The sequence below is a fragment of the Empidonax traillii genome, unplaced genomic scaffold (genome assembly GCF_003031625.1).
Source record: "Empidonax traillii isolate 1590-97213 ecotype Southwest subspecies unplaced genomic scaffold, ASM303162v1 scaffold355:size2308892, whole genome shotgun sequence".
Lineage (NCBI taxonomy): Eukaryota > Metazoa > Chordata > Aves > Passeriformes > Tyrannidae > Empidonax > Empidonax traillii.
Genome location: NW_020955548.1, coordinates 936,458 through 961,568, shown reverse-complemented (window position 1 = coordinate 961,568; position 25,111 = coordinate 936,458). Strand labels below are relative to the sequence as shown.

At 36.4% G+C, this 25,111-nt stretch overlaps 1 protein-coding gene across 1 annotated transcript in view; it reads right to left on the bottom strand.

Moving 5' to 3' along the window:
- SLC26A7 (solute carrier family 26 member 7) overlaps positions 1 to 25,111 on the bottom strand; it is a 70,675-nt gene that overhangs the window by 25,316 nt on the left and 20,248 nt on the right. Inside the window, exons 4-9 of the mRNA XM_027892522.1 lie at positions 23,991 to 24,163; positions 17,558 to 17,722; positions 9,894 to 10,046; positions 8,409 to 8,491; positions 6,746 to 6,893; positions 4,552 to 4,665 (exon numbers count right to left, since the gene is read on the bottom strand). Coding sequence (XP_027748323.1) covers positions 4,552 to 4,665; positions 6,746 to 6,893; positions 8,409 to 8,491; positions 9,894 to 10,046; positions 17,558 to 17,722; positions 23,991 to 24,163 — 836 coding nt within the window. The remainder of the gene's footprint in view (positions 1 to 4,551; positions 4,666 to 6,745; positions 6,894 to 8,408; positions 8,492 to 9,893; positions 10,047 to 17,557; positions 17,723 to 23,990; positions 24,164 to 25,111) is intronic.

Below are 25,111 nucleotides of genomic sequence, written 5' to 3'. Positions count from 1 at the left end.
GTTTATAGCCTTACTTTAAACTATTCTATCTAAAGCAAGATGATTTACCCTGACAAGCGAAGGACTGATGGTACAACTACTTGAAGATAAATCATTGTTCAAATATATTCAGTCAAAAAGATGAACCTAGCAAACTCCCCCTTTCTGTAACCTCTCTTAGAAATGATGACAGACATCAGAGATGTAAAATCTAACTACTCACTCAGCCTTGTCTGCAAAAACTAGAAAAGCAAAAATCAATCAGGCAAGTCTATCTGTGAAGATGCATCAAATCTGGTGAGATTCCAGAATATCCTGCTGGAAAACTTAACTACTTATTATCTCAATGCACTGATAGAGAAGATATATCTCTCTCCCATAACTACCAATTTTCCTAAGTCCAGTGTACCCAAAATAATTCTTGATCCACATCATCCACCATTTCTGTCACTGGAAATATTTGTTGATCATAAGATGTGAAGATCAAATACAGTACAAGTGATACAAAATATTTTCAGAATTTTACTGCTTGAGGAGCATAAGATTTCATGAAAGACAGAGCTTTTCTTCTGGGTGAAAAACCCCAAACCAACAAACCAAACAAAAAAATAGAAAAATTCTGGTTTTCTTTGACTAAATGTGAAAAATCTCACATAACCAAACTTGATGTTGTTTAGCCAGCTCTATTTCCATACTCAAATCCAGTACCCCATGAAAAAAAAAGTTTTACTCAGTCCAAATTATTAGTCAGACTGAACCATTACTGCTGTAAATCACTGGTGAGTTTATCAAAGCCCAATATTAACTCCAGTAAACTGTATCTCCCACCACAGAAAAGGACAATACGGTGACAATATGTTTCTGAATGTTTCTTACCTTAAACGTAGGGGACGTCAGTATATATGTATCTATGTAAGTGCCTAGAAGTTAGCCACTAACTGGCCAATACATTCAAAAACTCCCACAGAGGAGAAATCCAGGACTTTTCTCACACATGGATTTTTCTTTATTATCCACTAGGAATTCTGTGCAAATTCTGTCAGACCATTTAGACTTGTATTAAACTAGATTTCTGATGTATTCGCCCCCTCATAGTGCAGAAATCTTTCGTTACAATTGAACAATAGATATTCTGTTTACAAAATCTGAAAGAGTTAAGGCAATTTACCTACAGCAACCCCTCAACATGTATCAACAAAAATACTAATTATGGCTTGCACTTATCTCTTCTAGGGCTAATTTAAGTATTAAAGTTAAATTAGTAGGTATTTGTTAAAAAGTCTCAGGAAAACCTCCTTAGATTAAGGTTTACTTACCCAGTCTATTTTATCCACGTTCCAGTATTTTTTTAAGTCACGGAACTGCATTAGCATCCCCTTCAAGCCCACAACAATAATGCTTGCTAAGACACACTGCAAAGACATGAGAACAAAAGCCATTTGCAGAATTGTTAGTGAAAACAAATGGTCTCTCTTTTATTTAGCAGTCAATACTATAATGAAATTGTAAAAAAAAACGGGTTATGTGTTTCAAAAATGGGATAAGCACAGGTGGCCTTGTGACATAAACACTCACATCATCACCCTTTCTTTCTTTTTTGTGAAGGTAATCTATAGGCCACCTTATTGTGAGAAAAATTGCAGAAATTTCATCTACTTCTACACAGTAAAGAATTTTAAATCCCCTTTTTCACTTCCTCTCCTTCCCCTAGTGAAGGCCTCTGGGGCAAAAGCCCATTAATTTTGAAGCAAACAAAATAATTTTTTGTTCTCTGAATCAAAAAGGAGGAGGGTATGGATGATGGATTATCTATAACCAAAAAGAATGGGGTACAAATCAATGAACTTGCAGTGCATAGGTGGAGAGGGCTGGAAAAGCATATTAGAATACAATTAAAATAACAAGAAAGCAACAGTCAAAAAGCATGATTTAAATATGGGGGGAAATGCCTACAGGAAACCAGTCAAAATTTACATATAATCCATTTTAAAAAATTAAAGTAGGAAAGTAGGGAAGAAAAGGAAAGGAAAGGAAAGGAAAGGAAAGGAAAGGAAAGGAAAGGAAAGGAAAGGAAAGGAAAGGAAAGGAAAGGAAAGGAAAGGAAAGGAAAGGAAAGGAANCTTAAGATGTTAGCTCTTATCTGTGAATTGCAAATGCATATAATTTCAGTTTTAATATCTGGTTATTACCTTCAGCCAACTACAGTGAAAATATAGTGAGAGATCTCGACATCTGTGCTTGACCCCGCTACCAGCTCAGACACAGACCAGAGCATCACTTATGCACTTGGTTATTAAATGGAGCCTGTGTGTGCAATATCTCATCCCAGAAGTTTCTCAGCACCCACTGTCATTCTGTAACGTATTTATAGCCATGCACCCTATGTTGCACTAAATAGCAGATCTGTCATAGCACTAAGCAGAAGTTATGTATATTGTCATTTTTGCAGAAGACTTCTAACTTCTTTTACTGGGATTAACACTAGAAGAAAACTATTATGTTAAGTCAGAAATCACTAACAATTTCATGTTAATATCAGCAGACTTTACCTTAGAAAATGTGGGTAGAGTTTTTAAAAAATATTTAAAATATTATAATTAATGTAGGTAAAATTAATCCAGAAATATATATGGTCTAATAATTATATGCTTCTTCACAGTATTTATGGTATTAATCTCATGGAAAACTACAGGAAAATTGCACTGTCCTACTCCACTCTGAGTGTTCACTGAGTTCTTCTGCTCTTATAAAGATACACTTCAGATTCACAGAAGGTTTTTGACAATAAGTAGACAGATGCTCACTTTATTTTTATATCGATAATATGTTTCTTTACTAAAATAATTAGGTTTCATTTTAAGAGACAAGTTGTTAAAAACAAAACCAGACAAGTTGCTAAAACACTAGAAAATTAAAGTCATGGTGTACTTAAAAATACCATCAAGAAGGATAGACAGAGTGTTTACAGAAAAAGGGACAGAAAATCTGCTGGTAAAGTCACAAGGAACTTTTCCCTCTTTCTGCCTTCACAAAGAGCAAGCAAAAAAAGTGTTGATTCTATTTGAAGGACATTTTTAGTCCATGATGGAGTCCATGATAGAGTAGGAAAAGATATCGCTGAAGAACAAATGGCAAAATTGAAACCCAGGTATAGCCATTTGAGAAAAAAGGGCTGCTCTGTGCCCCTGAAAGTCTCTTTGTATTACTTCCATGACCTATGCTAAACTCATTTGTCTCTATGTAATCAAAGCAACCCCTCTATCTTCTTTTTGCCTATGACTTGACCAACATTTATAAGTGATGTTCTTCTCATCTCTTCTTTTTGCCTAGGCAGCGACAAAGTAGAGGATCAAGTGGATGTGTTGCTTTCCAAAAGAAAAAGGCAGGAGAGATATTGTTCCATTTATTGAATTACTCTCATAGCCATATTCTAACATGCAGGCTCTGCTATACTGTGAAACCAATGTATAAAACAAAGCATATTTTTACCATGCATTTCCTACCTTGAAATCAAACTGTGGCGGTTTCTTTTTCCATTTTGTGTATTGAATAACCTTCTATCAGAGCCTTTGCCTACATGTACTAGAGCCAAAGTGCTCAAATACCCTATATGCCTTCAGGTTATAGGTATTCAGAGTTATCTTAAATCTTCCTTGAAAAAGCCAGCACAAAATGATGCAGTACAAGTGCAAACTGTACAGTCAGTACATTGACAGTTTACAGAAGAGGATGTCTATGAGCATGAGGGCACATGACATGACATTGAATCCAATGAAAATATATGAAATAACTAACTGCAAGTAGTAGTTAAACCATTTGCATATAAGTGCTTTTCAACATTATTATTTGTGAGATTATTCATTATGATTACTTGAGTTCAGAGTACCCTGTCGGCTAATTAGCAAGTAGTTAACATGTAGATTTTTGAAGTAAAGCCCTGCATAATTCCTTGGTATTGTAACATCTGCATGAGAAACAACTGCAGAACATGGTCAAGAAGAAACAGTACCTATGGATTGTACTTACCCTTGTCAGTTGTACCTCATTACCCTTTTCCTTGTAGCTAATGGCCTTTATACAGGCAAGAGAATCATAGAATTGCTAAGGTTAGAAAAGACCTTTAAGGTCTTCAAGTCCAACCATCAACCTAGAACCACCACCATGGTCACTATTAAACCTAAAAACCTCAGTTTAGCTTGTACCACTAAATCCATTAAACACCATTGGAGGGCACTTTTGTTACGCTGCTGACAAATTTACATAAAGTGAAAGGGCTTTTATGTGGTTTTCTGCAGTCTGAAAACACAACTCCTAACCTCCTTGATACCACAAACCTGGCAGGTAATGTTGAATTAAGCAGGTAAAAATGAGTAAGCTGGAACCATTAGCTTCCTAGGAAGACATTGCTGATGGGGTGCAATTCCATGCAGATTGTTAAAAATGACAGGACAGAGTCATTCCCAGGACAGAGGTGAAGGGATAATAGGGAAATACAATGCACAAATCAGTATAAGTTCCAATGAGCAGTATTAGAACTTTAATTCTCTGATGTACTTCACTCTAACCTGTTACCTGTGTTTTGGCGCCCGTACTGTACAAAAGTGCCGTCCGTCCCATCGCTGCAGCACTTGGGATGCAAAAGAAAAATGAAGGAATCACGTTGCTGAGGCCATGAGCCAAAAATTCCTGCAAAGTTGTTAAACAGAAGATGTTTTTTTCCTGTTGTTCTGTCATTTCAATGCCTCTTGCCAACAAAGGACTCCCCTATGTAAATATTAACAATGATAAAGGATGGGCATATTTTTGAATGAAAAAATCACATATGTTCATGCAAAAGGATTTCCCAACAGAATATATCTTCTCTCAGCTCAGAATTAATTTGAGTAATAGAGCTGCTGAACCACATTCATCAAAAGCAGGAGGCACATTTTGTTCACACAATAAACACTATTGCTAAGTTTTGAAGTTCAACCAAAATATTTACATCTTGATCCACATCTGCCTTTTAACTGGCCAAAGCCCCAGATAGTCGTATTTGGAGAGTGTCCAGATCATTTCTGGCTTGTGACTCTACTGGATAAAGACAGACACTGATTTTGTTTCTTTTAGAGCATGTTTTAGTGAAAGTGAAGTGTGGTAGCCATACTATTTGTCTGCTGTCTTTCATCACAAATGTATTTGGTGTTTGTTCACAGTCAAAATGCAGACATGTCTGAACAAATATTTATAGAAGAAAAAGTGGAGAAGCCACCTTGTACATGCAGTCTAAACTGAGAAGTGTTTTCTAAGGAAGCATTCCTACTTGGCCACCCAGCATCAGTCTTCTTCCCCAGACTGTTAGAAGCATGTTGGTCTGCTGAGGAAAATGTGTAAGAAAAGACCTCAGAAGTGCTTAGGACAAAAATGGTACTGTATCCAGCCAAGAGAACACCTGATCATGAGTTTATCTTCACAGCACCTCCTAAAAGCTTCACAGCACCTCCTAAAAGCTTCCCAGGTAGCCTCACACACACCCACCCACATGGCACCATGCAGAGCACTGTGCCTGGACCCTGAATCCACTGCTCTCATCTCGTGGAGGTTTTGATCTTTTGCTCCATTATTCAGTGCAAACATACACACAGTTTCCAAGGCTTCAGTAATTAGCTGCGTAAGCTACAAGACTTCCTAAGGTGTAGAAAGACATACAGGTTGCTGTGCTCCACTGAGTGGCCTCGAAACAAAGCAGCATGCCACTCTGAAGTCTGGTCTGTGTTTAAGCTCAAAGCAATTTCCTGCTGCTCCTTAGAAAACGTGGCTCTGAAGCACCAACAGAAATTCATGACCCAGTGTATTCATACTGAAAAATATTTGAGAGACCTGAGTAGACAAGAACGTTCCCACTATAATTTCCAATGACATAAGAGTTCTAAAGGAGAGGAACTGATGTAGCAAGGCTGATCTGTCTAAATAGGTCGTTCCAATAGACCTCCAGCTGCAAAGTCAACCATTTTGCATTCAACCCTATGTCATTCATCCCAAACCACTTAACAGAAAGGTGGAGGCAGCATTTTCATTGCACAGTACTATTGCCAGTTATCTGAAATTGAGTGTTTCTTACCACAGTGCTTGAATTATTGTCTCCATGGATTTCCAGTTGGCTTGGAATTGCCCACCGACCACAAGAAGCAATGTAGTAGTGTAGGAATAATGGCCCAGTTTTATTTAAGCATGTCCTCTGTAAAGTGGAAGTCTGAACAGAAAGCTCCCATGGCTGTAAATTTGGCAGCACTCTCTGAACCCACCCTGCTTCTTTTATATAAACAAACCTTTATTTCAGATGAGGCTTCTACTTTGCATAAAATAACTTCCTTTTATAATATCAGATGTGTCCTGTGGCTTTAAGTACCTGGTTTTGTTTTATAATTGCTTTGTTTCATTAATCGGTGGCTGATTTAATATTATAACTTGTCTTTAAGAGCTCAACTGCCAGAGGAGAAGCTGTATCACCTTAGGGCAGTGAAAAATGCATTAATGCCCAAATGCTGTACTGAATGTAGCCTTGCAATATTATCCTGAAGGATGCACTTCCCTAAAAGAAGGTCTCAACCAACGAGGGCATTCTGCAAGGATGACTTGAACAAGATTTGGGTGTTTCTGTAATCACTAGAAGGCACCAGATGCCGTAGGGAACATACCCCTCTCTACTGGGAATTCATCTATAATACTTTTCCAAAATGATGAAGTGATGTCAAGGCTTAGTGACAGAGAGGAGGAAGAGCTTTACCTGGTTGTCATCCACAGTGTATTTAAACTTTTTAGCGGAGCCTTGAGCAAGAGCTAGTGAGGCCACATAACCAACCAGTGCTACTCCAAAAGCTTCCGTGACTACTTCAGGCAGGACATTCATGGGTGGTGTTTTTGGTGATGGCAACCTATAAAAAATAAAGACAAGAATTTTTTCAAAACTTGATACATAGTCTCTATATATCTGCAATTCATGCAAAGACAAGGGAAACAATCTCTGCATGCACAGCTAATTTTTCTGTTACTTGTTAGGTGACACTTTTCAATATTTTAGATTAGTAAGATCTCAGTCTGTTGGGAACTGCAGAAGAGAATTTGTAGAAGAAGATAAAACAGTTTCAGATGGAGTATTCAATTTAATTCCCTCACTGACAGATAAAATCAGCAATCATTCACTAATTTTTTAATGTTCAGTAGAAGAGACTCTACTGTATTTTCTTTCAATAGATGGCTTTCCTGTAAAGTTTAATTTAAACCTTTTAAACAATTTCATATCTTGTGGTTATGGACAGTATGGACACTAATGGAGACCTTCTAATGGGGACTGCTGAGAAACAACTTAGTTAAGAACAAATCATCCTAGATTGTAACCCACAAAAAGACTTTGGTCTCTCCAAAGCACAAATCATACCACCTGAGAAACAAATTGTGCTCTTAAGGTTTCTGATGCTCTCCAATGACAAGGCAGTTAGATATTTCAGGTAAATGCCTAAAAATACACAGGAATGATCCAGGCTCTGCTTCTGTTTTTCAGCACTACTCACAGGAAGTTAGACAGAAAATAAATTCCTGATTAAAGCTGCACAAATACAATTTACCTGTTCATTACACATCGAAGGAGCGCACTTTGCCCTGTTTTAATCTCAGATTCATAGCATGACCTAAATACTTAAAACCAATTTTTATTCTCAGAAATGTCCCTTGTTTTATTTCTATCAGTGTAAATGACCACACAGGCACTCATGATGAAATCTTGAACTTTTACTTTGTGAAATTTAGGGAAATCCTGCAGTATCCAAACAGGAGGTTACACAACAGCTGTGCTCTTCCATAACAACCTGTAGAGTTTGAACATTTTGTCTGAAAACTAATTTATCTTTTCGGCTAATTATACTGATTTTTTTTTTTTTGCCCTCTTTCAAGGTCATGGAGAAAAGTGTATCACTAACTGTATTAAAAATGCTAATTTTTAGATTAAGCTTAATGAAATCCTTCACATTTCTTCAGAAACAACATTGTCTAAAATTACTGTATGAAGGATGAAGTGTAGTAATCGATAAATCTTATCTCATTGCAAGTCCTTTCTGCTACAATAGCCCAAGGCAACTCTCAAAAAGCAGGTTGCAATAATCTTGTAGAGAGTGTTCTGCCCTTCTCTCATACATCAAGTATTTAGTGCCTACATTTTATTCCATAAAGTCATAAAAAGCTATGAAAATGTCCAAGAATGCATTTTTGTGATGGTATCTATAGAGATAAAACTTGTTAACATGGGGTTGAATTGTGAGAGAGTATTTGAGGAGATGGGAAATGAACATAATAGATTTTTGCCATTTCTTATTTCAGAAAACTACTTTGACCTCTTGGGAGACTGTTCCCAGAAATAAACATACTTAAAAGCCACGAGCTAATAAAAAGCATACCCTTCAGGAATATGTCCCACAACTTCTAGTCCGTAGACGTATTCCATATCAGCGTAGTAGCAAGCAACGGATGTAGCAATTATCTATTGATTCAACATAGAAAAAGAAGTTATATTTCTATTGGTTTTAGCTTCTGACATGGTCCCTATCATTGACACACCCAAGCACAAGACACTGTTCATGCATTTATCCTTAGATCAATCTAGTAAGACAGCAAAGTGTTATTATGAAATTTGTGCAAATGTGGAAGAGAGTCAAAAGATCTGGACACAATAATGAATTTAGAAAAGATGGCTGAAGAAGGATTGTAGTGCAGTTTGTACGCTCTGTGTTAATGAGGGAGATCTGTATGAGTCTCTGTAGAGCCTCAGGAACCTTGCCAATCAGTGTCCAAACTCCCTCTGTTCAGCCTGCTCCCCAAACCACTGTCATTCATGTGAGCAGCTTAAAGTACTGCGTAATTTAGGTGTTCTTGTGTAGTCTGATTCAGCAGATGTTCTCTGAGCACATCTAATCCAGATTGGCATTGTTGACTTCAGCACAAAACACAGCAGAATAAGTGTCTACCTCTTATTTTTATGTTCCAGCAGGTATGAATCTTGCTGAGGGAGTGGAAAGTTTGACCCCAGAGAGGTTCAAAATCATTTCCCATACTTTTTATGAGATGAACAGACAAATCCCAATAGAACAGGCACAGTTCCAGTGTCCACAATCTTTTGTTTGCTGGTACATTTTATCCAATATTTTAAAAAAGGTAACACAGAAACAGATCTTAAAGCATGGAGCAGAACCACACTACCTTCTTCTCCAGCATTTTGCCCAATAAAAATTTTTTTGTAAATAATTTTTCCAGCAAAAGAAGATTAATTGTGATAATCTACCATGAAAAGCACCTGTCCTTCACATTTTTTATTTTGTTTTAGAGGCTTAGAGAAACCTTCTACCCTGGTGCTGATCATATGACTACAACTTAATCCTTAAAGCAGAGGTTTATAATGCAGTAGTTAATTTCAATTTAGTCTATGCCATGTTAATGGAAAACTGTTAGAATAAATAGTAAAATTATATAAAACAACAGTATAGATATTTAACTTTGTTGCAGATGAATAACAAGCAATATTTAAGCCACAACTACCCAGCACAAAACTTGCCTGGAGTTACAATGTGCCAGTTACTTTTCATTTTCTATTTCAAACTTCTTACACTTTAACATTCTAGGCTTTGTGTTCTTGGGACTATGTAAAAAGTAGTACACATATGAAAAATATTATACAAATTGGGAGCATATGTCACTTCTCTCTTAATTATTTAGCCAAACTGTTTCATGTTCTTACAATTATCATACAGCCATGAAAATTAGCTGTCCATTTAATAAGTGGCAGGTGTGGGTGCGGGTAACTACGGACAGCACAGTAAACTTCAGTAGATTAGATGAACCACTTAAAGCTCTTTAAGAAAAAGCCTGATATACAATTTTGTACTCACCAGAAGCAGATCGATGGGAAGAACAACTTTAATGTCTCTCCGAAATTTCTCATTCAGTTCTTTAACAAGAACAAGCACCACAATGCTCAGCAAGGAGAGAAGTAAAGCCTCCAGCTGAACTGATCTGATATTCTCAAATACGTAGGCATAAATCTACAGTGAGCAGCAAATAACAATCACAGGTCAAAAAATGTATTCTGGATCACGTGCTATGGCATCTTCTACACAACTTCAGACATCTTAAAAAGCAGTGAGAGGTGAATCAATACTGAAGGAGCTGAGTTACTGGACAAACTGACCTACACGTTAGATTTTACAAGGAAGATAATCACCAATTGACTGTTATTGTGGACTTTTCAAAACTCAAAAAAAAAATGCAGTGAATAGTTGTATTAATATACAAATTTCTGTTGGTAGAAGCAAGCAACAAAATTCCAGTAAATGTGATATGTTTCTTTTTTATTCAGTCTCATTAAAATCAGCAACATAAATGAGTGTAGAGAAAAGCTTCATGCACAAAGGTTTAGGTGTAGTGTCCATAGCATATCATATCCACCAACTCTAGTAATAAAAGTAATTTCTGAGGAAAAATGTTAAAAGACAGAAAGGAGGAGAAAAGACAAGGAGAAAGAGGAAGAAAGAAAAGGGAAAGAAAAATGCAGAAGTGGACGGGTGGGAAGAGATGCAACAGAAATCTTCCAAAATGAGCATCCTCTTCAGGACACCCTCAGCAGCCTGCGAGTAGGTCTATCCAAATATTTTTCCAGAGTAACTGTATAACTTCAGCAGGGCATCCTCAGTTTCCCTACTGATTGCTCTTGCCCCTTACCCAAACAGTGCTCCATGGAGCATGCTTTAATCAGGTCCAGATATTGCACACAGTAATTAGTTGCCAAGTTTGTGTACATATGTTATTGGTTATTTAATTAACTACTGTTATCTGCTAAGCCCTGTTTGTTTCCTTTTCTGCTGACTGCAGAGTTAAAAGGGGAAGATGAGACTGGGGCAGAGCTATGAGCTGTGAATGGGAGGCCTTCAGCCTTCCAGAGATTAAGGTGTGCTGCAACATACTGTAAAACAGATTAGAAAAATATAGTTGGATCTGTGATGAAGAAAGGAAATGTGGTGCTGAATATAAGGAACGTGGGGAATAGAAATATGGAACTGGAATAGGATGACTAATGGTGATGAGCAACAGAAATCTCTAATGATGAATATGATGTCATAAGTAACACACTCAGAAGATTGCAGTTGCCTTCGTATCAGCATAGATGACACAGTGAACTGTCGTTTTGGCTCTAGGCTGAATTTGTGGGTTCTGGAAATAAGGCATAAATCAGTATGATAACAGATTAACAGAAAGTAATGAAAAAAATTGGAAGTTTGCTGAAATGGTTGGAAGAGCTGGAGAAAGTTAGAGGGAATTTCTATCCTGATAAATAAAGAAATAATGAGATCCTTATTACAACTTTTGTTCAGGCCTCATGAACAAAAGCAATAATCTATTGCCTGGACGAACAATGAGCCATGAAAATGGATATAATCCTCATGCTTACTAAAGCTGTAAAGGAAAAAAAAACAACAAGGTAGGCTCAGTCCTCTGAATTTTGCATTTATATTCTGGGAACTGTTGTGTATTCTGAATTGTAAACTGTAGGGAGAAGTTAAGATCTAGGATGTAGATTTAGTCACCTTCACAAGTAACTTATTTTTAAACCCCAACATTATTGTTAATAACATCAAGGAAGTGAGGTTTGAAATAATAATATTTTTTAAAAAGTGTTTTCTCTGACTATGACTAAGAAGACCGCTAAAATAAATGAAAAGTGACACTTGCAGTTTTATCAAAATAAAGATTATTAATTTTCTGCCCCAAAGAACCTATTCTCAAATACATGTATAATGCTAACAAGGTTTGACACTACGGAGCTTAAATACATATATTTATATTGGACAGGAAAACATTCTAGAAAAATTATCTTAGGAAAGAACCTTGCTCTAGCATAAAGGTTGTCAATATGATGGTAAGTTTTGTTCTACTGTTCTGATTCTGTCACTCTTTGAAGAAGTGATCCTCATTTTGAAGTATGAGTAAGATAAAAAAACTTCCTGATTTTTCCTCACTCATTATTTCTGAGAATAATTTCATAATCTAGAAAGGGAAAAAAAACCAACCTAAAAGTGTTTACAGAAGTGTAACTTTCCTCATAAAGAGGAAAAAGTAGTCTAGTCCTTTGAAATTTAGCCCTTGGACTTTCAGTTAAGGATCCACAGTATAACACAGCAGAAACATTTCTCAGAAACCAAGAAAACATTTTAAAATCAACTTAAATCTGAAGAGGGGCAATTAAACCAGTTTTGAACCACACGGTGCCCCACTGTATTCAGACAATATATGGATTGTGTCTTGAGCATCTTGGTACTAGTCTCTGTACCTATAGTTTTCCAAGAATGCATTTTCAAGAGAGCACAGGAGCTGGCTCAGTGCCCAGTCAGAAGCTGTGAATAATTAGGGCAAAAGGAGGCTGGGAAATTGTGCCCACAAACTCACCAAAGACTGAGCTAGATCTAAGGTGAAGTGTTAAGAAAAGTGAAGAAATGGGTTGATTCCTACTTGCCAAAATCAAAGAAATGTGGGTTTGTTATGAAATGAGTGGTGTCTATTAAGGTGTCTGCATTAGCTATCTGTGTTCATGGCATTAAATCTAACTTTCCTAGACAAAGTTAGGCATTAGATTAACTGAACAAATACCATTTTAATGAAGGCTTACAAAGAAGTATGATAAGCTCCAAGAATTCCTGTTCTTTTAAATTTACTAAAAAGACACTTCCATTTAATTTTGAAAATATATAGCCAAATCTTGTAAACCTTTGCCATAGTTTTTTCAGACTTTGCAAAAAAAAGTTATGTGAACTGCCTAGAATATTCTTCTGTGTTTCTCTTCAAGTCACACTCTTCAGGATGTAGTCTACGTCAGCCAATAAATGAAAAAGAATGGAACTACCAACACTTCATAGCCCATGTGAATTCAGTAGCCCCAACAGCCCTATCCCCAAAATGTCTATAATACACTGAAACAATTCTGGCAGTAATACATAAATACATAAGACTAAAGAGCTTCTACTGACTAGTCTGTTCCTGGATAACCATTTTCTGAAAACCTAAAAGCACTCAATTCATGATATGACCAGAGAAGAACTTTCACAAGAAAGAAAAGAGTATGGGGCCCTTAACATGAATGTAGTTAAAATATATTATAGCCATCTCTTTATACTGTACATTTTATGTGGTATTCTGTCCACTCAGTTACTGGACTCATCCAAAGTGAAACTGTAAATCCTAAATGTAAGTACCTAAAGCTCAAGAATGTAATAGCACCAGCATCTGATTCAAAACAGATATTTACAAATGTTTAATCACAAACATCATTATAAATTCAATATTTCACATATTTTGAGGATGCACTTACTGAAATAATTTAGAAATTATGCAGCAGAACTTATCTTGATATTACAGTGTAAAAAGCAGTATTTGTCACTATATAATTTTAAAAGTTTTTTAAATCAGTAATAATAAATTAATTGAGCTGTTTGCCTCTTGTGTTTTTACTTCTATAGCTACTTTTGTGTAAAGATTCTCAATGGAACCCATCCGACAATATGAAGAGGAATCAGTGAACTTTTTGGTAATTGATGCAAATTTACACCTAAGTGAAAAAAGCAGTACTTCAGCTTTGCACACATTTATACAGACACTGAATGTCTCTATATTATCACATATTTTCATAGGGTAATATTGAACATTATAATGGTTTATATTCCAGAAAGGATTTATATTCAGATGTAGTAATGAGATGCTCTGGGGGTTGGATTTTTTTAAATGCATATATGAAACCCCAAAAGATTAGCTGTAAAATGAGTATAGAGGCTGAAGCAAACAAAAGAATTAGAGGAGCTTGTTATTTAAAATACTTAATACATTTTAAGAGTGGAAAACCTCATTGCATTTTCAAAAATATTTAATTCCAATGTTTGTTAGACAAACACATCAAACTGGAGGAAAAACGTACAGGCAACTACTGTGAACTGTATAGGGAACAAACTGAAAAAAAAAGGAGAAAAAAAAAAAGAGCTGATAGTGGGAACGTGAAGGATTTTTTTCCGGATAATTGCGCAAAACCACACAAGGACAACAAACTTGCAACATAGCCACAAAAAACCCTGTTTTGCAAAACAAGTTTCTTACTTGCAGTTCATTTTGCGGTGCTGTATTTTCTCAGAAACATGTGGAAAGAGAAATATATCTCTACATAAATAAAGGGCAAATACAGATACTCTCTTCTGTTTTCAGATGCTAAGTAAAACTTGATGACGCTTTTCTTGTCCACTGTAAAATTAGATCTCACATGTAGTATTCCCTCACCATTTTTCTTCTTCACCTTCGCCTTGCCTTTTCCATTGCAAAATATCAACTGATGCTGCACTGTGCACCTTAATTGCAGTGTTACAAACCATGTACATGGAAAATGAAATTACGTAAACCATGCATAAACACAAAAAAAAAACGTAGGTTCAAGGCCAGTGTACTAAATTTGTTCTCCATACGCCATGTTCATTTAATCATGATCTCACTTGCTATAAAGAATCCATTTCACTGCCTTGCTTTACTTGCAACTCTCCTATCACACTTTATTAAACATTCTTATTCTTGGTTTGCCAACCCAAAGGCTGCCTGAGGCAAAGCTATAGGTTTTGTGAGTGGGAGGTGTTTTGGAGTAGAGAAAGAAGAAAAATGTAAGCAAAAGTACCAATCTTTGGGTTTCAAGAATTTGAAGTAAAGAACATGTCCAGAGAAACATGCCAAATTTGCCTTTCATTCTCTAGTTACATGTGCAAACTTATATATAATTAGCATAATTTTCATATAAAACTACCACCACAGAAGAAAATTATTGTTAAAATCTAAATCTGGTACTTCTGACTAAGATATTGGACCTTCTTAAGGCAACCCGTAAATCTGAGCAGGTACCAGACAACCTTTTAGAACACTTCTATGGTAAAATTGCTCCTTTTTTATTATTCTTTGAAGTTGTATAGAATGGGTTTTGTTTGGTCAATTCTACAGAGCAATTTAAAACCTTAAAAAAAATCAGGAAAATTTTTCTTTGGAAAATGTTCAAAGAGGTTGGATTTCAAAAGAGAAGTAAAGGGCAAAGAACTTGTTTCAGATACATTAAAAAATACAGGGGATAAGGGAATAGATTTCTTTCAAAGCATTTGAATGACCTCATTTACGATATCATCAGCACACCAACATGGAATTATTTCTTCATATCACTGCTGTTCTTTATTATTGCTCATATTTCGATTATGTTTTGGCTGTGGTACTTAACACCAGTCGTGTCTACAAGATGACAATATTCCTATATGTAAGTATGGAAACACCATGAAAAGGAGGCTAGTCACATTTTCTATTAAGAATTATTTATGAAAAGTTTTTTAAAGAATGAACAAAAATTTAACATAGGATGAATCATTTGTAATAGTTTCCCAAGCCAACTGACTATTCATAAAAACGGCTGTGACACTTCTAGCTATTCCCCTACAAGATAAATTACTTGTGTTTATTACATGCCCCTAATTTGTATTAATAAATTGGTCCTGTAAAAACTTTCCAATGAATTATACATACAAAAAGTTATCACATTTATAAAATACTATCAAAAAACATTCTAAAAAGCAATGTCTTCTTACCAGAGATTTCCCATTAACAAACTTCCCAAAATAATAGCAAAAAATAAAGCACATAGCAGGGCAGGAAGATACAGTCAGTGCTTTTAAATAAGGTGTCCTGATTTAGTGGCTAACTAAATGAAGTCTCACTATCAGTGCAATGTAAGTACCACCTCAACAAGTAAATAAAGTTTTATTATGAGAAAAATGTCTTTTTGGCAAGTACTGTCTTAATATTACTTATGCCAAGAGATTACGCTCACAGCACTTAAACTCAGGGCTTGCTGGAATAAGTTACCATCAAGAATATGTTATCACGCCTTTTGCTCTTTAAGATTGCAGCCAGTGAGATGTACTTTCCAAAGGCAGTAACCACAATACTTGGGGCAGTGCATCACCCCACACCCTTGGGCCAGCCCTATGATCTCAACCTTGACCAAACCAGCTGGGTGGTGAAGAGTCCTTGACCGTGCCAGGTACTCATGCATGATACAGGTGGGGAAAACACTGCAGCAGCAACATCAGCTGTCCAACCAAGGTGGGGAACAAATGATAATCAGTCGTTTCCTGACAGCTTTGGGACATTCCCTACCTGAACTGCAGCCCAGGTGGAACAGAACCATTTTTGCCTGAGTTTTGGAAACAATTTCCAAATGTTTTGGAAACTCCTGTAGTTACGAACCTGGGTTATGGCCCAGATGGAAACGTACTGATGGAATGTTACCATTGTTACCAGACCTTTGAATAATTTCATTAATTATTGATTTGGGTTAGTGCCAGGATAGGAACTGATTAATGACTAAAGCAAATCATCTTGTGACCCTAAACACAGATGCCTAAAGTGAGCATTCCTGGGCCCCAGTGGGCTGTGCCAGCACCTCCCTCTGAGGTCATGGGCACCTCTTCAACCCTCATCAACCCTCAAGTCTGCAATACTCGAAAGACCATCACTTAGGATGAGGCCTGGGCTGGTACACATACACACACACACAACCCCCCCACACACACACCCCTTGAGGTGCAACCCGTGCCTGTTGAGGAAAACTCTGGTATTCGCCATTACTATTTCACTGAACCTGAAGGGAATTTTTGACAGGTACCTGTGCATGCACAGGCATAGATGTATATGTCTTTGCCTGCATCTGTGAATGTGAAAGGATCATGGTGTGAATGTTACTGTGAAGCTATAATTAAGTCATTGTCATAATTATAGCAAGTTCTATTTAATCACTTCGTAAATGCTAGGTTAGTCCATAATGAAATGCTGTTCAGCCCTTCTGCACACATTATCTTTTTGTATCCGTATCCTTTGCACCCTTACCGTTTCATCCTCAGTCTCCATGTAAATCACTCTAAATTGATTCTAACACAATTTTCCTATGTGTGCTTCATCCATAGAATAAGTAATAGAGTGAAACTTGTCATTGAACTCTGTTAAAAGTCACTCTTTCATAAGTTCCTATTAAAATCTGCTTTTTGACAATACCTTTGATAGCGATTCTTTAAGCAGCTTCACCACTCATGGGAACACTACTGTACGAAATGCTGAATGAATTTTATAAACATTCCCTTGAAGCTATCCAGTTGCTGTATTTATCATGTCATAAGGCAATAAGTAATATATTTTGGGTAATTTTTGCATAGGAGGTCTACAAATCATGGGTCAATTTCCTTTTACCACAATGACTGTCAGGTTTAACACATATCTTTGAAAATGATTACTGTATCTTTTTAAAATAAGACCCATTTCTGCTAGTTTTTCATCAAGTTTTCCAAATCCGTTCTTACAAACAGACAAAGAAAGATGAAGGTTCACCTTGTGCTCATACACACGTGCATAACAAATTTCTTATTCTTTTATATAGCACATAGCATAGTTATTTAATAAAATGTTAGCTAATGAAGTAACCCATCTCTTTTACTGAACTCACGTGAAAAAATCCCAGTGGTCCTGATATATATGGCATTTTCATTCCCAGCAGATACTTCACTTGTGAAGTCACAACGTGCGTAGCTGCTCCTGTTGTCATCGCGCTTATTACTGGCTCTGTCAACAAGAACGTGGCTCTGCCCAACTGCAGCATAAACATTGCTACCTGAAAGACAAAGGCAGGAGTATCAGCAGTTATAATACAATGCAGCATCTTGGTGATAGGATAACGAGATGGAGTTCTTTTAATAAATTTTAAGATAAAAGAGCTGAAGATAAAAAGCAAAGGTCTTTGAAGGACAAATGTAGCTGGAAAAGGAATCCACTGAAGCTCTGTGGGCTTACCTGCACTATTTTACTCACACCACTGGTTTACCAGACACTAACATCAATTTAGTAACAAAAGCAGACTCAGGGAAACTCCTAGTATTCTCTCCTGCTCAAATACATGAGCACAATCAACACCATGAAAATATCAGTTCGACACAGCAAAATGAATTAAAGCATCTCAAAAAGTGAGGGTAGTGTTAAGACTCATTCCTGCTCCACTGCTATCCAGCCTGAGTAGGCAAAGTGTCATATCTTCGTCCAGCTCACTGATGGCCATCATGTCAATATCAAGATTCCCAACATTAGTAATTCCAACAGCTACTGAATTTATGAATTGGTATTGAGAGTCCCATGGTGAGACCTCTAATCCAGGAATCTGAACCACAGGAGAACCTACAACTACTGCAGATATTTCATAGGAACACAGGAGAAATACTCAAAGTACCATTGGGCTCAACTGTTTTCTCCCCTCATCCCAGACTTCAAGCATTCTTTTCCTCTGAGGTATGAGATTTGACAGCTGTTTATGCTTTGAACAAAGTTGTTGCACACCTACAGCTGCTACTGCAGTTTACGTAATGCTAATCCTTTTCTGATCCATGACTTTACCTTTCTGATCCTTTTCTGAGCCTTACAATGAGTTTTGCAGTTTCTTACTTTTACGGTCTTTTGTATTTGCTGTTCTTCTGCCTGAAGTTACATGCTCTTGGCACATAGTTGTTTGTTACAATACTTTCTAAGAGGATTATTTTGTGTTTACCATACTAAATATCATCATTTTGGAATACATCACCGTGTCCTTTGCGGGTTTTTTTTTGTGTTCTGAAGCTAAAAGTATCACTTCCAAATGTTATCATTTGTTATGCCTGAACGCTATTTATTTTTTCACCAGAAAACTCACCTGTATGCAGGGAGCTATGAGCACAGTACCCCAAAAGAAACAAAAATACCAAAGTGGATTTTAATTTACCACAAAAATCTCTAGTGAGCAATTTCCTCTTCCATCTGAGCAATTAAATCTGAGATTTGTTTTCTATTTCCCACTAATAGTATGTAAATTGCTCCGTATTATGTGCAATTGGAATACTGATTGCTGTTCAAGATTGGACTCCAATAATGATAATTATTGTTATACCCTCAGTGAGTAGTAATTTAGTTAGTCAGGCCTAAAACTGATAATTACTAACTTCAGATATTTTGTTTAGCTGTTTGTTCTACCAGTCTGCTTACTAATATATTTAAAACGTTGTTCACAGTAGTGAAGTTAAATAAGAATTAAATTCTTCCTTCCCTGGTGAATTTTTCTTTGTTTTCTAAGATCAGTTTCTATTGTATGAAGGTGAAATTTCTAACTGGGTAATAGCTTAGTTTCCAGAGAATTAGATGTATGTTTATTTACTTGTGGAATCAAAACCACAGAGACAATTCTTTGAACTACATAATATCACAAAGAAGTATTAGTTACTATTAGCATTTCAGAGAAAGTTATGATTGTGATTTACAGGAAATTGGTGTCATAATTGCTGAACCTAGAAACTTCAGCATCACTCTCAGATTTATTTTGTTGTTGTTGTTGTTGTTGTTTATCTTCAGTATTTTAAGGGATTGCTTTACAGATAGTAACTAAAAAGTCAAACATACTTTTTATTGTTTGCTTATAACTGTGGGTTATGTAAAATACATCCAAACCATGAGTATGGTTTGTGTTAGACAAATTGGTTTCACCAGGTATTCATTTTTGATTAAATTAATGTAAATGAAATCAAGAGCTGTTAGAGAAAAGGAAAAAAAAGCAACACAAGAGAAAGTGAGAGAAAGTAGCCTTGAATGCACAGTAAGAGATCATGGAAACAAGTTATACAACCAGGTAGTTAGACAGAAGTGGTGGACAGTGTGATTTCTAAAAAAAAAAGAAAATTTATATATATATATATATATATATATATATAAAGAAAAAAAAAAGGAAATTTCAAAATGGAAGAAAGAGAACCTTTTCTTGCAGCTGTCTTTACTGCTCCATAATTTTACTCCAACAAGTAGAAGAGAATGGGGATTTAGCCAGGAGAAGAAAAATGAGCAATTTCAAAAAGCAAATTCAAGCCCTTTTGGTTCTTGTCCACTTTCAATATTTTCTTCCCATGACAACACACTCAGTTTATTATTATTAAAATTATTATTATTAAAATTCCATTCAACATGTAGTAAATTTAACTTCATGGCCAGTAAAAATTCTTATCACTTAACAGGTCTTCGAAAATTACTAATATCAAACTTTCTGTTGACAGTAATTGAAAGGCTGATATCATATTACCTGCTGCACAAATTCAGTTTTGGAGAATGAATTTTAAAACTCTTAAAACTCCACTGGCCTGGAATGGTTTTTTCACAGTTATGTCAAATAAAAGTGGTGGTACCCTTTCTGATGGTTTGTTGTAAGGGCTGAGAAGACAATATTGGGAATGGGGAACATCTCTTGGAGGGAAACACTACAGACTGTGAGACTCTCATTTAGTACATTGTGTTGGTTATCTCAAAGTCAGAGGTTGCAAAAGCCAAGACATCTGTGGACTACGTGGAGAAAGGCAGACACAGAGAGTTCAGTTTGAATGAATCACCAATTTAAAATTCTTTTCAGCCTGTTTCAATAGACATTTAACTGTGAGCTTTTGCTCTTCTGAATTGCAACTCTTAAGTTCATTATGGGTGTCTTGAGAGTATCTGGTAGCTTCTGATGATGTGTAAAGTGATCTTTCCACACTCCAGGACCTGAAAAAGTCTTCTTCCTATGGTCTTTCTGTACTAACACATAGTATGCTGCACCATAATTGTGGGAACCAGAGCTCCCATCTAGCCTACTTGTAGTTTCCAAGATACAGAATATGAGCCTGAAAGAAGTTATTTCCACGGTAAAAGAAAAATTAACTCTTTTCTTGATTATCACTGTATAATGGACTCATGTTTTAATCACATGAAAAACTGTGTAACATAGAATAGAGCAACATAATATTCCCCACAGGGAAACAAAGTTTTGGACAAGAATATTAGCCTTACAAAAACACCCTTCATATTCAACTGTAGTCCTTTGTTATTAAGTAAACTGATAATAGACCATGTAAATGTGTTCTTCTGATAACCAGAAACATTTTTATTTCCAATACTGTATATCAGCAACAAATTACATGTTAGTTTTCAAAATAAAGTATTTGAAAATCTTACCAGTGAAAATGTAGAAGACTGGAATGCACTAAGCAGCTATTTCTCACTTACAGAAGAGCAGCACAGCTGAACTCTGTAACACTGTGGCCTTTAGAGAATAAAACTTTTTTCATAGGATAAAAATTATTTTTTTCTCATTTTGATCTGCAAGCAGCTTTCCTCTATTTATTCAGCAAATCTTCATGTTGAATTTCAGTTTAATATGCTGAGTTTTTTTATAGACACATATATTTATGCAAGCATTTTTGCACATACAATATACTAATAGGGGAAAAAAATCTTTTCCAAAAGATTTTTTTGAGGGTTTTTTTTCTTTTGTTATAAAGGCATCATCCAATTTTAATTACAAAATTATCCCATAGGCATCTGTTATGTTCCCTCAGTTCCTCTCCCCATCAATACATCTGTGGTATTTAATATAAGGGAAGAATTCTATTAACTTGATTAGTTTTCCATGCCCTCTTTATCTTAATAGAGTAGGAGCTACACAAACATAGGAAAAAAACTTCATTATTCCTTCCGTTCTGCTTTTAAAAAATGAAATAGTGAATTAATTGTATTTTTTTAATTACAGTTTTTATTTTAGGTTTACTTATTTTCTATTATAACACTATTTTATCCTCATCAGAATGCCTCTTAAGATGACCTGTTAAGATGACTCACTATTTTGTACGTTTTTCCTTTTTTTTTTTTTAACACTAATTACTGATTAGACTACTTAGCCAGGCTACTGGAAAAATAGTATCAAATTGCTTTTCAGGCCAAGGACATTTAGCTCTTTACCTACTCTTTCATAGAAGGAAACAGCTGTTTTGGACAGAGACTTTTCATCCTTCAAGTGGAGGCTGATCAAGGTATGGAATAATCACATCATGTTGTTTTTGTGAAATTAGATTTTTGTGCTGTTGGAGCACTGCAATTTGACTGTTTTTTCAGAATAATGAGTCTTATAGTAGATACTCAGGTCTGCTCCCTTTCCAGAGAAGTACCACGCCAAATACCAGCTACAGTGACAATTCAGCTTCTTTTTGTATTTTAGGATGTCTTCAATGGAAAACTGTCACCCCAAAATGCACCACATTATTTCTCTTGTCCCAGAATATAGATTTCCTCCAGGCTATTAATTAATTTCTAGTCTAATCTGATAAATAGATGCACGTCACTGACTTGGCTCTCCATTAACTGCAAGATGTGCCCTGTCATCTTATCTGGGAATTGCAGGAACTGTTAGTCAGGAGACTGGAATCATGATGAGAAACGTAGATTCCCACACTTAACAGCACCTGGGAAGATGGCACAGTTTAATCTCAGCCTTGATTCAGACTTTCACTTGCATATTGCATTATTAAGATCTTCAAAGCAATTCCCTAGGAAATAAGTATTTTAATTAAACCATTTATGTGAGTTTAACCATTAAACTCACATAAAGGACTAGTGGCAGTACGACAAGTACCAGTTGTGCTAATATGACTCTGATGCAAGTGACATTACTGACCTGGGAGAGGAGCCCATGCACGTGGCACAGTTCCCTATCAGACCTTCTTTGAAGGTGCAGGCAGAGGATTTAGTAGTTCTCATTTCAGTCAGGCTTAAACAGGACATAGGTTGAGATAAGTCAGCTGATGCAATTGAAGGTATATGAAAAAGCAGAACTTTTCAATATGAAAGAGTAAGAGGTCTAGAGGGTTTACACACCTAATGGGATTCTCCGGCCACTAAGCAAAAAATTTCTGCATTGGATTTTGAAGTTAGATCAAATGAATGCAGGCACCAACTTCCTGCTTGAGGCATTTTGGCCTCTCTGGGGATAATGTAGGAGATTTCCAAGCTGTGAGCACAGGACTCCCACATGAAGAGCACTGTGCATGCTCTGCTCTTATAAGCACACTGTACAAGATGTACTGCTGTTCTGCACTGGTGCAATGGGACAGCATGTACCTGCACAGCCAGGCACAAGCAGCACCAGTTCTACTTTGTATATTGTCCATAGGCTTTCCCTCATGCTGCTACCACTAGTCATAATCCTGTAATCAATAAATGAATAACAAAAATACAACAGAAATTGTCATGCTTCTTGATATTTCCTATTGACTGCCCCCATTCCTGCCAAGCATGCAGGACTGCAGATGCCCTGGGCTCCTTTGCTAATCTTCTGCATAGTAAAAGGATCCAAAGCAATGAGTTCAGGAGGTTAGGTTTCTTTCAGGAGGCCAGGTACCTAGGAGGTGTTGCAATGTTGCATGCTGGAACATTTCCATGATTTTAATATTTACAAGGAAAGAGGGAAGCCTTCTTGAAGACCTGAGCAACTGGCAATGGATAAAGGAATTCAGCACTTGCAGTCAGAATAAGAAAAAAGAAGAAATTTAAAAGACCTCTGATCATTTGAATAAGCTTTGGAGAATCATATGAAGACATCTGCTTTACTATTTCATTTTAATGATGGGTGTGTGAACTCTAGAGAGAATTTAAACATGTTTTCCCTACTGTTTTTAATTACTGGATATTGTATAGTACTTCTCTTCAAGCCAAGAGCAACAGAAATCCAAAGGAATATGTCAGTGCTTACCAGGAGCTAATTCATTTTTCGTTTCTGAAGGAGAAAGGAAAGGGGCACCAACAGCAACTGAGTATTATATTAGAGCTAATTGAATGTGGGTTTACTTCATATTGTAACAGACTAGGAGCATGTATATAGATAATTACTACATCTAAACAAAGGAGCAGCAAATTCTTAAAACACATTGATTTCATCATTCATGACCATCGGACCAGATGTTTTCATCAGTTGTTCTCAGAGAAGTGAGAAAAACAAAAGTATTACAAATGTCGCAGCTGTTACAAAGGCAGTGCATGAGTAGCATACAGAAAATGTGATCTCCACCAACCTGAATGATTCCTCCTAGAAATGAAACTGCTGCTGCAACTCCAATCCTCTGCATTTCAAACTCCGACAAGCCCAAAATTCCTGAATTATTGTTTGCGGTGAAATTAGTGCTGACTGAAGGAACAAGTCGCTCAACTGCATTGGCAGATATTAAGGAAGTTAAAGCAAAAGTTCCTATAAAAAAAGCCACACTTTAGTGACAAATAATTTTATATCTGTCTGTACTCATCACTCATGGTCTCTTTTTCAAAACTTGGCCATTATGAGTAAAAACACCATTTTGTACATTCCTGTCATGCTAAAATCAATTTTTAAAGTAATTTTTCTACGTAACATGTATTTTCTCCTGTAAAATACCATTTATACAGGTGAATGAAATGTAAATTTTATGAGCACATTCATTTAGACGTGTTTCAAAAGGGATTCAAGTACAACAACTTACAACTATTTCAAGTTATCAGAAATGCTTTTAACTCACCCTGGACATGACCAAACAGCTATTTGTCTGAGAATCCCAAATGAACCAAATTTCTAGGGCAATTAATTCATGCTATACATATAGCATATGGTACTGCTAGCCCGTTTCATAGTACCTAGCATTCTAATAAATGGAGGCAAATTATGAGAGGAACATTTATTGGCTGAGAGAGGTTAAGTAGGTCTACTGACACTCAGATAAATCACAGAATTACAGAATCACAGAATATGCCGAATTGGAAGGGGCCCATAAGGATTATCAAAGTCCAATCCTCAGCCCTGCATAGGACCATCCCCAAGACTCACACCATATGCCCAAGGGCATTGTCCAAATGCTTCTTGAACTCTGTCAGGCTTGGTGCTCCCCAGAATAGCCTGTTCCAGTGCCCAACCACCCTCTGGGTGAAAAACCTTTTTCTAATATCTAACCTAAACCTCCCATGGCACAACTTCAGGCCATTACCTCAGGTTTTGTCACTGGTCACCACAGAGAAGAGATCAGTGTCTGCCCCTCCTTTTCCCCTCATGAGGAAGTTGTAACTGTAATGAGGTCTCCCCTCAGTCTCCTCTTCTCCAGGCTGAACAGATCAAGTGACCTCAGCTACTCCTCTAATGGTTTCCCTTCAAGGCCCTTCACCATATTTG